The 12,500-nt window shown below is 44.7% G+C and overlaps 1 protein-coding gene across 1 annotated transcript in view; it reads left to right on the forward strand.

The window, feature by feature from the left end:
• fgd1 (FYVE, RhoGEF and PH domain containing 1) overlaps nucleotides 1–12,500 on the forward strand; it is a 42,540-nt gene that overhangs the window by 18,471 nt on the left and 11,569 nt on the right. Inside the window, exons 2-7 of the mRNA XM_078254114.1 lie at nucleotides 4,906–5,211; nucleotides 7,244–7,442; nucleotides 7,767–8,547; nucleotides 10,115–10,204; nucleotides 11,530–11,678; nucleotides 12,233–12,389. Of these exons, the coding sequence (XP_078110240.1) occupies nucleotides 4,906–5,211; nucleotides 7,244–7,442; nucleotides 7,767–8,547; nucleotides 10,115–10,204; nucleotides 11,530–11,678; nucleotides 12,233–12,389 (1,682 nt within the window). The remainder of the gene's footprint in view (nucleotides 1–4,905; nucleotides 5,212–7,243; nucleotides 7,443–7,766; nucleotides 8,548–10,114; nucleotides 10,205–11,529; nucleotides 11,679–12,232; nucleotides 12,390–12,500) is intronic.

Below are 12,500 nucleotides of genomic sequence, written 5' to 3' on the forward strand. Positions count from 1 at the left end.
AAAAAAACGTGAAAAGGCTTAACGTGAAAGTCTTAACGTGAAAAGTCTTAACGTGAAAAAGGCTTAACGTGAAAGTCTTAACGTGAAAGTCTTAACGTGAAAAAACCGTGAAAAGGCTTAACGTGAAAGTCTTAACGCGAAAAGTCTTAACGTGAAAAGGCTTAACGTGAAAGTCTTAACGTGAAAAAAACGTGAAAAGGCTTAACGTGAAAGTCTTAACGTGAAAAAAAAACGTGAAAAGGCTTAACGTGAAAGTCTTAACGTGAAAAGGCTTAACGTGAAAAAAAACGTGAAAAGGCTTAACGTGAAAGTCTTAACGTGAAAAGGCTTAACGTGAAAGTCTTAACGCGAAAAGGCTTAACGCGAAAGTCTTAACGTGAAAAAAACGTGAAAAGGCTTAACGTGAAAGTCTTAACGTGAAAAGGCTTAACGTGAAAAAAAACGTGAAAAGGCTTAACGTGAAAGTCTTAACGTGAAAAGGCTTAACGTGAAAAAAAAACGTGAAAAGGCTTAACGTGAAAAAAAAACGTGAAAAGGCTTAAGTGAAAAAAAAACGTGAAAAGGCTTAACGTGAAAGTCTTAACGTGAAAAAAAAACGTGAAAAGGCTTAACGTGAAAGTCTTAACGTGAAAAGGCTTAACGTGAAAAAAAACGTGAAAAGGCTTAACGTGAAAGTCTTAACGTGAAAAGGCTTAACGTGAAAGTCTTAACGCGGAAAAGGCTTAACATGAAAGTCTTAACGTGAAAAGTCTTAACGTGAAAAGGCTTAACATGAAAGTCTTAACGTGAAAAAAAAACGTGAAAAGGCTTAACGTGAAAGTCTTAACGTGAAAAGGCTTAACGTGAAAGGCTTAACGTGAAAGTCTTAACGTGAAAAGGCTTAACGTGAAAGTCTTAACGTGAAAAGGCTTAACATGAAAGTCTTAACGTGAAAAGTCTTAACGTGAAAAGGCTTAACATGAAAGTCTTAACGTGAAAAAAAAACGTGAAAAGGCTTAACGTGAAAGTCTTAACGTGAAAAGGCTTAACGTGAAAGGCTTAACGTGAAAAAAAACGTGAAAAGGCTTAACGTGAAAGTCTTAACGTGAAAAGGCTTAACGTGAAAGTCTTAACGTGAAAAGGCTTAACGTGAAAGTCTTAACGTGAAAAAAAAACGTGAAAAGGCTTAACGTGAAAGTCTTAACGTGAAAAAAAACGTGAAAAGGCTTAACGTGAAAAGGCTTAACGTGAAAAAAAAACATGAACAGGCTTAACGTGAAAGTCTTGACGTGAAAAGTCTTAACGTGAAAAAAAAACGTGAAAAGGCTTAACGTGAAAAAAAAAACGTGAAAAGGCTTAACGTGAAAGTCTTAACGTGAAAAGGCTTAACGTGAAAGGCTTAACGTGAAAGTCTTAACGTGAAAAGGCTTAACGTGAAAGTCTTAACGTGAAAAAAAAACGTGAAAAGGCTTAACGTGAAAGTCTTAACGTGAAAAGGCTTAACGTGAAAGTCTTAACGTGAAAAGGCTTAACGTGAAAAGGCTTAACGTGAAAGTCTTAACGTGAAAAGGCTTAACGTGAAAAAAACGTGAAAAGGCTTAACGTGAAAGTCTTAACGTGAAAAGGCTTAACGTGAAAAAAAACGTGAAAAGGCTTAACGTGAAAGTCTTAACGTGAAAAAAAACGTGAAAAGGCTTAACGTGAAAGGCTTAACGTGAAAAAAACGTGAAAAAGGCTTAACGTGAAAGTCTTAACGCGAAAAGGCTTAACGTGAAAGTCTTAACGCGAAAAGGCTTAACGTGAAAGTCTTAACGTGAAAAAAAACGTGAAAAGGCTTAACATGAAAGGCTTAACGTGAAGTCTTAAAAAACGTGAAAAGGCTTAACGTGAAAGTCTTAACGTGAAAAAAAACGTGAAAAGGCTTAACGTGAAAGTCTTAACGTGAAAAAAAAACGTGAAAAGGCTTAACGTGAAAGTCTTAACGTGAAAAGTCTTAACGTGAAAAAAAAACGTGAAAAGGCTTAACGTGAAAAAAAAAACGTGAAAAGGCTTAACGTGAAAGTCTTAACGTGAAAAGGCTTAACGTGAAAGTCTTAACGTGAAAAGGCTTAACGTGAAAAGTCTTAACGTGAAAAAAAAACATGAAAAGGCTTAACGTGAAAGTCTTAACGTGAAAGTCTTAACGTGAAAAGGCTTAACGTGAAAAGGCTTAACGTGAAAGGCTTAACGTGAAAGTCTTAACGTGAAAAGGCTTAACGTGAAAGTCTTAACGTGAAAAAAAACGTGAAAAGGCTTAACGTGAAAGTCTTAACGTGAAAAGGCTTAACGTGAAAAAAAACGTGAAAAGGCTTAACGTGAAAAGGCTTAACGTGGCTTAATGTACCTAAACAACTATCAATCATCACCACGTTTCTCTCTCATATTGCTTGATATCAAAGCAATATGAGAGAGATGATTGATCGTTGTTTAGGTACATTAAACCACGTTAAGTTTTTTCCTTATAGGCTCTAATGAAGCAGAAACGCTTAATGTCAGTTAACGTCCATAATAATTGGACTTTGGGTTCGATTTTTTGAAAGTTTTCCGTGGTTATGAGGAGCAATATGAGAGAGAAATCTGGTAATCATTGATCATTGTTTAGGTACATTAAACCACGTTAAGCTTTTTCACATTAAAGCCTAACTCTCTCCAAAATGTAACCTAGGGTCTTTCTGTGAATGTACCTGAGTCAAACTTTCGTTTAAAAACATATTTAGGATGGAAACGCCACTTTTAAGATGATTCTGGTTTTTGGGTCAAATGGCCTTTTGAATGGGAGAGCTAGGGACGCTACGATGCTAGCCTCAAAATAGCTATTTTTAAACCACTAAGAAAAGTGGCGTTTCCGTCCTAAATATGCTTTTAAACGAAAGTTTGACTCGGGTACATTCACAGAAAGACCCTAGGTTACATTTTGGCGAGAGTTAGGCTTTAAGCGTTTTAGGATGTCCCCAAAAAAGCAACAGAGAGAGAGAGCCGTGTTCAAGGCTACATCTACACAGCTGTCATGATTCAGCTACTGAGCCTCAGCCGTAACAGACCACAAACGTATGTGTGTGTGTGTGTGTGTGTATATATGTGTGTATATGTGTGTGTGTGTGTGTGTGTGTGTGTGTGTGTGTGTGTGTGTGTGTGTGTGTGTGTGTGTGTGTGTGTCCTCCAAGTGGAGTTTATTTCTGTCTAAGCTGCAACAGCCAGATACCTCATATGGAAGCTATTTGTGTGTGTGTGTGTGTGTGTGTGTGTGTGTGTGTGTGTGTGTGTGTGTGTGTGTGGGCTGTTTTTACAATCAGCTGATTTCATCCCGCCATCCAGGAACTGCACCCGTCTGTCTGTCTGACACCCGGCTCACAGGAAGTGCGCCCAGCTTTGAAGCCAATTTGCAGGCCAAACGTTGCAGTTGCGACATCCATGGCCGTCATGTGATGCCCTCAGGCACCAAAAATACTTTTTCCCACAGACTTACAAAACCACAGACCTACATAAATAAGTGGATACATGTACAACCCCGACAAAATGACTTGTTTCACCGTCAGAATTGAGTCCACTCTGTCCGATAACATTTGGAAAGTCTAGAAGAGATGCACGATTAAATCACCTAATCCCCATTCAAGTTAGCAGAGCGCTAAACAGGAAGTAGCTGGCTCGACCGTTGGAGGTCTCTAGTGCGCCTGCTCTACGGACCGCACAGAAAGTAAGCAGCGCTCATTTTATACGCGGACAGACTGATCTCAGGAAGTGGCGTATGTATGACTCGCCAATTGGTATGCCATTATTGGCGTGCTATCAAGACGCACACTCGCTTTTTAGCCGTTTGGCCTCCATTGACTTACATTACCTTGCGATTGCGTGTGAATGGACGCCGTAGCGAGTAGTATGAAAGGGCGAAAATCAGCGTAGGGAGGTTGGTCGGGGGGGAGGATGGGTCAAACACAGGACTTTCACCCAGGAGACCGGGGATCAGGTCCCACGTCTCAGGTTTCCTAAATCCAAGCGTAGCCTCGCGATAACACGCCACGTAGCTTTAGAAAGTGGCGTGTATGTTAACGTGATGAATGATCTCATAGGGATGAACGGGGCTCCGCCTCGAATGCTGTATCCAGTTATTATTACACATCTATGGACAACTTTACTGTATCTATAACACAGGCAAAAATCCTTAATTATGCGTCACGTTTTCTTAAAAAATGTGATGGAATATGCGGGATATTTATGCGATGAAATGGCGGGAACTTGCAGAAACTGTGGCGTCATCGTGGCTTCATCGCGAGCGTCATCGTGGCGTCATCGTGGCTTCATCGCGGGCGCCATCGTGGCGTCATCGCTGGGTCATCGTGGCGTCATCGTGGCGCCATCGTGGCTTCATCGCTGGGGTCATCGTGGCGCCATCGTGGCTTCATCGCGGGGTCATCGTGGCGTCATCGTGGCTTCATCGCGGGGTCATCGTGGCGTCATCGTGGCTTCATCACGGGGTCATCGTGGCGTCATCGTGGCTTCATCGCTGGGTCATCGTGGCGTCATCGCGGGCGCCATCTTGGCGTCATCGTGGCTTCATCGCGGGGTTTGCAGCTTTTAGATGACGTTCACGTCGCGTAATTACATCACTTCATAACGTTCTCATGGCAACAGGGGAAACGGCTGCTCTTGTGTGAAGTAAACACAACATTTTTCACCTTTCTGCTAAGATATACGGGACTTTTTTGCAACGAAAATGTGGGGATGATGACATCATGCAAGCCCCGCGTATTTATGCTGCGAAAGTACGGCGTATTTGAAAAAATGCGCCCCCCCCCCCGCATAAATATGCAGACTTTGGCTGATTATGCATTGATATGCGATCATATAATTGCGTTTTTCTGTCATGTGATCTTCTCCCCCCCCCCCCAGGCCCCTCCTCCTCCTCCAGTCCCAGTTTGCTGACTAAGAGTCTCTCTCTGGAGCCGTCGTGCTCTCCATGCGGCCACCAGGGGGCGCTGGACGCCGACGCTCCCCAACAGCTGAGCTCCGACCCAGGGCCCAGCTCCTCGTTATCAGGCCCCGCCTCCCTGGAGGGAGGGGGGGAGCTAACAGAGCGCCGCGGCTCCGCTAACGAGCTACTGCTGGTCAACGACACGGGGCCACCAGCTCTGCCGGCTACCACAATTACACCACCAAGCAAGAGCAGACCGCCGCTGCCCGGACCAAAACCTCAGGGTAACAAACATTTATTATTACATTTATGTAAAGGACACATTCTTTCAGGTACTGTTTATACTACAACGTGTTTACATTCTTTAATGAATGTTCAAAGAACACTTTATTTTTCTCAAACTGCCCATGGCTGCTGCATCTGCATTCACTTAGTATGTACTACACTGTACACCTAGTATGTAGTACACTGTACACCTAGTATGTAGTACACTGTACACCTAGTATGTACTACACTGTACACCTAGTATGTACTACACTGTACACCTAGTATGTAGTACACTGTACACTTAGTATGTAGTACACTGTACACCTAGTATGTAGTACACTCTGTACACCTAGTATGTACTACACTGTACATTTAGTATGTACTACACTGTACACCTAGTATGTACTACACTGTACACCTAGTATGTAGTACACTGTACACCTAGTATGTAGTACACTGTACATTTAGTATGTAGTACACTCTGTACACTTAGTATGTAGTACACTGTACATTTAGTATGTAGTACACTCTGTACACTTAGTATGTAGTACACTGTACACCTAGTATGTAGTACACTGTACACCTAGTATGTACTACACTGTACACCTAGTATGTAGTACACTGTACACTTAGTATGTAGTACACTGTACATTTAGTATGTAGTACACTCTGTACATTTAGTATGTACTACACTGTACACCTAGTATGTAGTACACTCTGTACACTTAGTATGTAGTACACTGTACACCTAGTATGTAGTACACTGTACACCTAGTATGTAGTACACTGTACACCTAGTATGTACTACACTGTACACCTAGTATGTAGTACACTGTACACCTAGTATGTAGTACACTCTGTACATTTAGTATGTAGTACACTGTACACCTAGTATGTAGTACACTGTACATTTAGTATGTAGTACACTGTACATTTAGTATGTAGTACACTCTGTACATTTAGTATGTACTACACTGTACACCTAGTATGTAGTACACTGTACACTTAGTATGTAGTACACTGTACACCTAGTATGTAGTACACTGTACACCTAGTATGTAGTACACTGTACACCTAGTATGTAGTACATGCTGTACACTTAGTATGTAGTACACTGTACATTTAGTATGTAGTACACTCTGTACACTTAGTATGTACTACACTGTACACCTAGTATGTAGTACACTGTACACCTAGTATGTAGTACACTGTACACCTAGTATGTAGTACACTGTACATTTAGTATGTAGTACACTGTACATTTAGTATGTACTACACTCTGTACACTTAGTATGTAGTACACTGTACACCTAGTATGTAGTACACTGTACACCTAGTATGTAGTACACTGTACATTTAGTATGTAGTACACTCTGTACACTTAGTATGTACTACACTGTACACCTAGTATGTACTACACTGTACATTTAGTATGTACTACACTGTACATTTAGTATGTACTACACTGTACATTTAGTATGTACTACACTGTACACCTAGTATGTAGTACACTCTGTACACTTAGTATGTACTACACTGTACACCTAGTATGTAGTACACTCTGTACACTTAGTATATACTACACTGTGTACATTTAGTGTGTAGTACACACTGTACATTTAGTATGTAGTGCACACTGTACACTTAGTATGTAGTACACACTGTACACTTAGTATGTAGTACACCCTGCACACCTAGTATGTAGTACACCCTGCACACTTAGTATGTAGTACACTCTGCACACCTAGTATGTAGTACACTCTGCACACCTAGTATGTAGTACACTCTGTACACTTAGTATGTAGTACACTCTGCACACCTAGTATGTAGTACACCCTGCACACCTAGTATGTAGTACACTATGCACACCTAGTATGTAGTACACTCTGTACACTTAGTATGTACTACACTGCACACCTAGTATGTAGTACACACTGTACAGTTAAACATAAAAATCCAACTTTGTAACATTAAAGATATGACAGAATGGGTCTCCTTTAATTTAAGCCCTGAATGAGTTTATGGAACTAACTGCCCTCTGATCCACAGTCCCCCCGAAGCCCCCCCACCTCCAGCAGCAGGCGGGGGTGTCGAGGCCACGCCCCCGGGCGCCAGACAAGCCCCTCCCTCCTCCCCCGCCCTGCAGGTCCCTCCCGGCGGACCCCCGTGGGGGCCGGACCCCACCAACCCGCGCCGATGGCACTGCCTCCCCCACCTGCGTCCTGTCACTCATCGAGAAGTTTGAGCGGTGAGTTCTGATTGGTCAGAGGAAGAGCGATGTCATCATTCAAGTCTTTATATTGAGATTTTATAATGTGTGTGATACAGAAGATAGAAACAGATACTCTATATATAATATATATATATATATAATACTTTTTTTGTGAAATATGTGTGTGTGTGTGTGTGTGTATGTGTGTATGTGTGTGTGTGTGTGTGTGTGTGTGTGTGTGTGTGTGTGTGTGTGTGTGTGTGTGTGTGTGTGTGTGTGTGTCTGTGTGTGTGTGTGTGTGTGTGTGTGTGTGTGTGTGTGTGTGTGTGTGTGTGTGTGTGTGTGTGTGTGTGTCTGCAGCGAGCAGATCATCGTGGTTCCTGACATCACCGGCGGCGCTCTGTGTCCCCGCCTCCCCGACCCCCCCCCCTCCTCTTCCTCCTCCTCCTCTCGTCCTTCCTCACCACCGCCATCCCTGTTGCCGGCCCCTCCCCCGCCCGACGACCAGCCGCCCCCTGATGACATCACCCCGGCTGTCGAGGGGGAGGAGGGAGACGCCGACCTGCAAGGTAACCCTGACGACGACGACGACGATGAGGATGAAGAGCTGGCTGCGGCCTGTCGAGACGACCTCCGTCAGAAGCGTCTGTCCATGGAGTCGGGTTACAGCGCCTCGGAGAAACACCTAGAGGATGACGTGGTTGCCGTGGAGATGAGGGAGCAACAGCCACTGCCGCCGCAAGAGCCGCGACAGCCGCAGCCGCCTCTCGACCAATCGGAGCTCCCCTCCGAGCGTCTGTCCCTCCCCTCGTCGCAGACTGAGGGGAAGCTGGCCAACCGGGACAGTGGCATCGACAGCATCAGCTCGCCGTCCCACAGCGAGGAGCTGTGCTTCGCCGGCGTGGACGAAGGGGGCGTGGCCTACCCCTGCAGCCCCGCCCTCCTGCCCCGCCTCTCCAGCTCGTCCTCGTACGCCGGGGAAGGCGTCGACGCGGAGGAGGGGGACGGCGAGGCGCGGGCCGGGGCACGCCGGAGGAGGGAGTTCTCCGAGGAGGGAGACAGCGACCTGGAAGAGGAGGAGGAGGCCGAGCTGACGCTCGTGCTGCCTCCGCCCAAGACAGACAGACAGGACTCTGCAGAGGTGAGACAGGAAGTGAGACAGATCTTCATCAGACAGAACAGAGCTTAAAGGACAAATCCGGCCCAAAATGAACCTAGGGGTTAATCGGCCGTTGTCTGGGACATGTTTTCATGCTAATGGGATGCGTCTCTAGCTTGAAACAAGCTAACGCAAACCAGTGATTAGCTTCTAACGCTAGCTTTCAGGGCGGAGGGTAAAGCCCTATTTAAAAGGTCGAAAATGCTGAAAAATGTGGATCAGTGTTTCCCAAAAAAGCCCAAGAAGACGTCCTCAAATGTCTTGTTTTGTCCACAACTCAAAGATATTCAGTTTCCTGTCCCAGAGGAGAGAAGACACTAGAACAATATTCACATTTAACACGCTGACATCACAGACTTTTTACTTTGTTTTCATGAAAAAATGTCTCAAATGTATTATCTAAATAGTTGGCTATGATTATTTTAAACTTGACAACTAATTAAAGGACAAATCCGGCGCAAAATGAACCTAAGGGGTGCCGTGACAATGTGATGTCTTACGCTAAATAATAAACTACTGCTATGTAATGTACCTATCTCATTATTCTGTGGCTAACGGCAAAACAGATCTGCCATCCTACCTGTGTGGGGCTGTCGCAAAGTGACGCACGCGCAACTCACATCTGCACTTGACTCACATCAGGTAGTGACAACGCTACGGTCTTCATAAACTATCTTTTTAATAAACTGTCTGTACACTTACTTCGTTATGTAGGTCCATTTTTATTGTACTGACATTACATTATCCCTCTGCCCTGAAAGCTAGCGTTAGCAGCTAATCAGCGGTTGGCGCTAGCTTGTTTAAAACCGCTCACATTAGATTAGCATGAAAACAGATCCCAGAGAACGGTCGACTCGGTACACATATGTTATTAACCCCTTAGGTTCATTTTGCGCCGGATTTGTCCTTTAATTAGTTGTCAAGTTTAAAATAATCATAGCCAACTATTTAGATAATACATTTGAGACATTTTTTTCATGAAAACAAAGTAAAAAGTCTGTGATGTCAGCGTGTTAAATGTGAATATTGTTCTAGTGTCTTCTCTCCTCTGGGACAGGAAACTGAATATCTTTGAGTTGTGGACAAAACGAGACATTTGATGACGTCATCTTGGGCTTTTTGGGAAACACTGATCCACATTTTTCACCATTTTCAACCTTTTAGAGACCAAACTAAATCAATTAGAGCCAGACCTTCCTTCACAGAGCACAGAAACATCCCATAATGGCCTGTAAGGGACCTGTGTGTTCAGCTCCTGCAGATGATTAATGCTGTCTCTCTCTGTCTGTCTGTCTGTCTGTCTGTCTCTCTGTCTCTGTCTCTCTCTCTGTCTGTCTTTCTGTCTGTCCCTTTCCGTCTCTCTGTCTCTCCATCTGTCTGTCTGTCTGTCTTTCTGTCTCTCTGTCTCTGTCTATCTCTCCATCTGTCTTTCTGTCTGTCCCTTTCCGTCTGTCTGTCTCTCTGTCTCTCCTTCTGTCTGTCTGTCTGTTTTTCTGTCTCTCTGTCTCTGTCTGTCTCTCCATCTGTCTGTCTGTCTCTCTGTGTCCAGCTCTCTGTCCAGCAGAGGGTCTTCAACATCGCCAACGAGCTGCTGCACACAGAGATCGCCTACGTCTCTAAGCTCCACCTGCTGGACCAGGTGAGTCCCCCGCTGCTCACCGTCCAATCAAAACCTCCACTGTCTACCAGTGTGTTTACTCTGGTATCTTGGTTGTAGAGCTCAACAGTGTTGTTCCGGAAGTAAAACCACCGTTCATTTTCTCCATAAGGATTTAGATTAGACTCTCTCTCCCTCTCCCTCTCTCTCTCTCTCTCTCTCTCTCTCTCTCTGTCTCTCTCTCTCTCTCTCTCTCTCTCTCTCTCTCTCTCTCTCTCTCTCTCTCTCTCTCTCTCTCTCTCTCTCTCCCTCTCTGTCTCTCTCTCTGTCTCTCTCTCTCCCTCTCTCTCTGTCTCTCTCTCTCTCCCTCTCTCTCTCCCTCTCTCTCTCCCTCTCTCTCCCTGTCTCTCTCTCCCTGTCTCTCTCTCTCTCTGTCTCTCTCTCTCTCTCTCTGTCCCTCTCTCTCTCTCTCTCTCTCTGTCTCTCTCTCTCTGTCTCTCTCTCTCCCTGTCTCTCTCTCTGTCTCTCTCTCTCTCTCTCTCTCTCTCTCCGTCTCTCTCTGTCTCTCTCTCTCTGTCTCTCTCTCTCTGTCTCTCCTCTCTCTCTGTCTCTCTCTCTCTCTCTCTCTCTCTCTCTCTCTCTCTCTCTCTCTCCTCTCTGTCTCTCTCTCTCTCTCTCTCTCTCTCTCTCTCTCTCCGTCTCTCTCTGTCTCTCTCTCTGTCTCTCTCTCTCTGTCTCTCTCTCTCTCTGTCTCTCTCTCTCTCTCTCTCTCTCTCTCTCTCTCTCTCTCTCTCTCTCTCTCTCTCTGCTCTCTCTCTCTCTCTGTCTCTCTCTCCTCTGTCTCTCTCCTCTCTCTCTCTCTCTCTCTCTGTCTCTCTCCCGTCTCTCTCTCTCTCTCTCTCTCTCTCTCTCTCTCTCTCTCTCTCTCTCTCTCTGTTCTTTCCAAGGGGGTTAGCTTCGCTCCAAGCCATCACCTCCCGTTAGCATCCCATTAGCATCCCGTTAGCATCCCGTTAGCATCCCATTGACTGCCATTCATTTTGACGTCACTTTGACAGAGAATACCTTTACATCTGAAGCGTTTAAAGACTCTATTTGTCCGTTGTTTATTTCTAAAGAAACACGACAATGTATAAAAGGCTCCATTACCTTGTAGCTCACGTTATGGCTCCGTAGCAGACGTTTTTATAACAATAGGCTAACGATTGGGTCATAACCACGAGACTTGAATGTGAAGGACAGTATTAATTAGGTGATGGAGACCAGAAAGTCTCCTATATGGTTCCAGATCCGATCTAAGATCTACTGTAAACGCTGTTCACATCACTGATCCGGTCACCGTTCTCCCGTGTCGTCTCCTCCTGCAGGTTTTCTGTGCCCGGCTCCTGGAGGAGGCTCGCTCTCGCTCCTCCTTCCCGTGTGACGTCGTTCAGGGAATCTTCTCCAACATCTGCTCCATCTACTGTTTCCATCAGCAGTTCCTGCTGCCGGCCCTGCAGAAACGGATGGAGGAGTGGTGAGTAGGGTTGCAAAATTCCGAGAATTTTCAAAGTTGGAAACTTTCCATGGGAATTAACGGGAATAAACGGGAATTAACGGGAATAAACGGGAATTAATGGGAATAAACGGGAATTAATGGGAATAAACTGGATATTTTTAATATTGCTTGTTATAATACTGTTAGTCTATAACAGGGAATGTATCTTGCAGCATAATCTTGGTTAAAACAACCTGATTTAATGCAAATGTTGAATGTCCTCCCTGTATTCATCAATGACACGTAATCAGCAGAGGCTACTACATACTGCCAACATTTAGTTTTTAAAATACGGGAGTTTTTTTGCTATTTTTTGCTATTATTAACTATGTGTGTTAATCGTATAGCTGGAATGTTTCCAAAATTCCCCAGCTAAGCTTTCCATGGAAAGCAATATTAAACATATCCCGTTAATTCCCGTTAATTGCCATGAAAGTTTCCAGCCGTAGTGGTGAGCGCCTTCCTCCTCCTCCTCTTCTTCTTCTCCTTCCCCTCTCCACTTGCCTTGACCTCCTCCCTCCTTCTGTCTGCAGGGACTCAAACCCCCGGATCGGGGACATCCTGCAGAAGCTGGCTCCTTTCCTGAAGATGTACGGCGAGTACGTGAAGAACTTTGACCGAGCCATGGAGCTGGTGAACATCTGGATGGAGAGATCAGCTCAGTTCAAGTCCATCGTCCAGGAGATCCAGGTAGGAGGCGGTCTGGAGACACAACCTGGTCTGATGTTGTGTGATTGTGTGTGTGTGTTAACGTGTGTGTGTGTGTGTGTGTGTGTGTGTGTGTGTGTGTGTGTGTGTGTA

Source organism: Sander vitreus, chromosome 7 (genome assembly GCF_031162955.1).
Source record: "Sander vitreus isolate 19-12246 chromosome 7, sanVit1, whole genome shotgun sequence".
NCBI classification, from domain to species: Eukaryota; Metazoa; Chordata; class Actinopteri; order Perciformes; family Percidae; genus Sander; species Sander vitreus.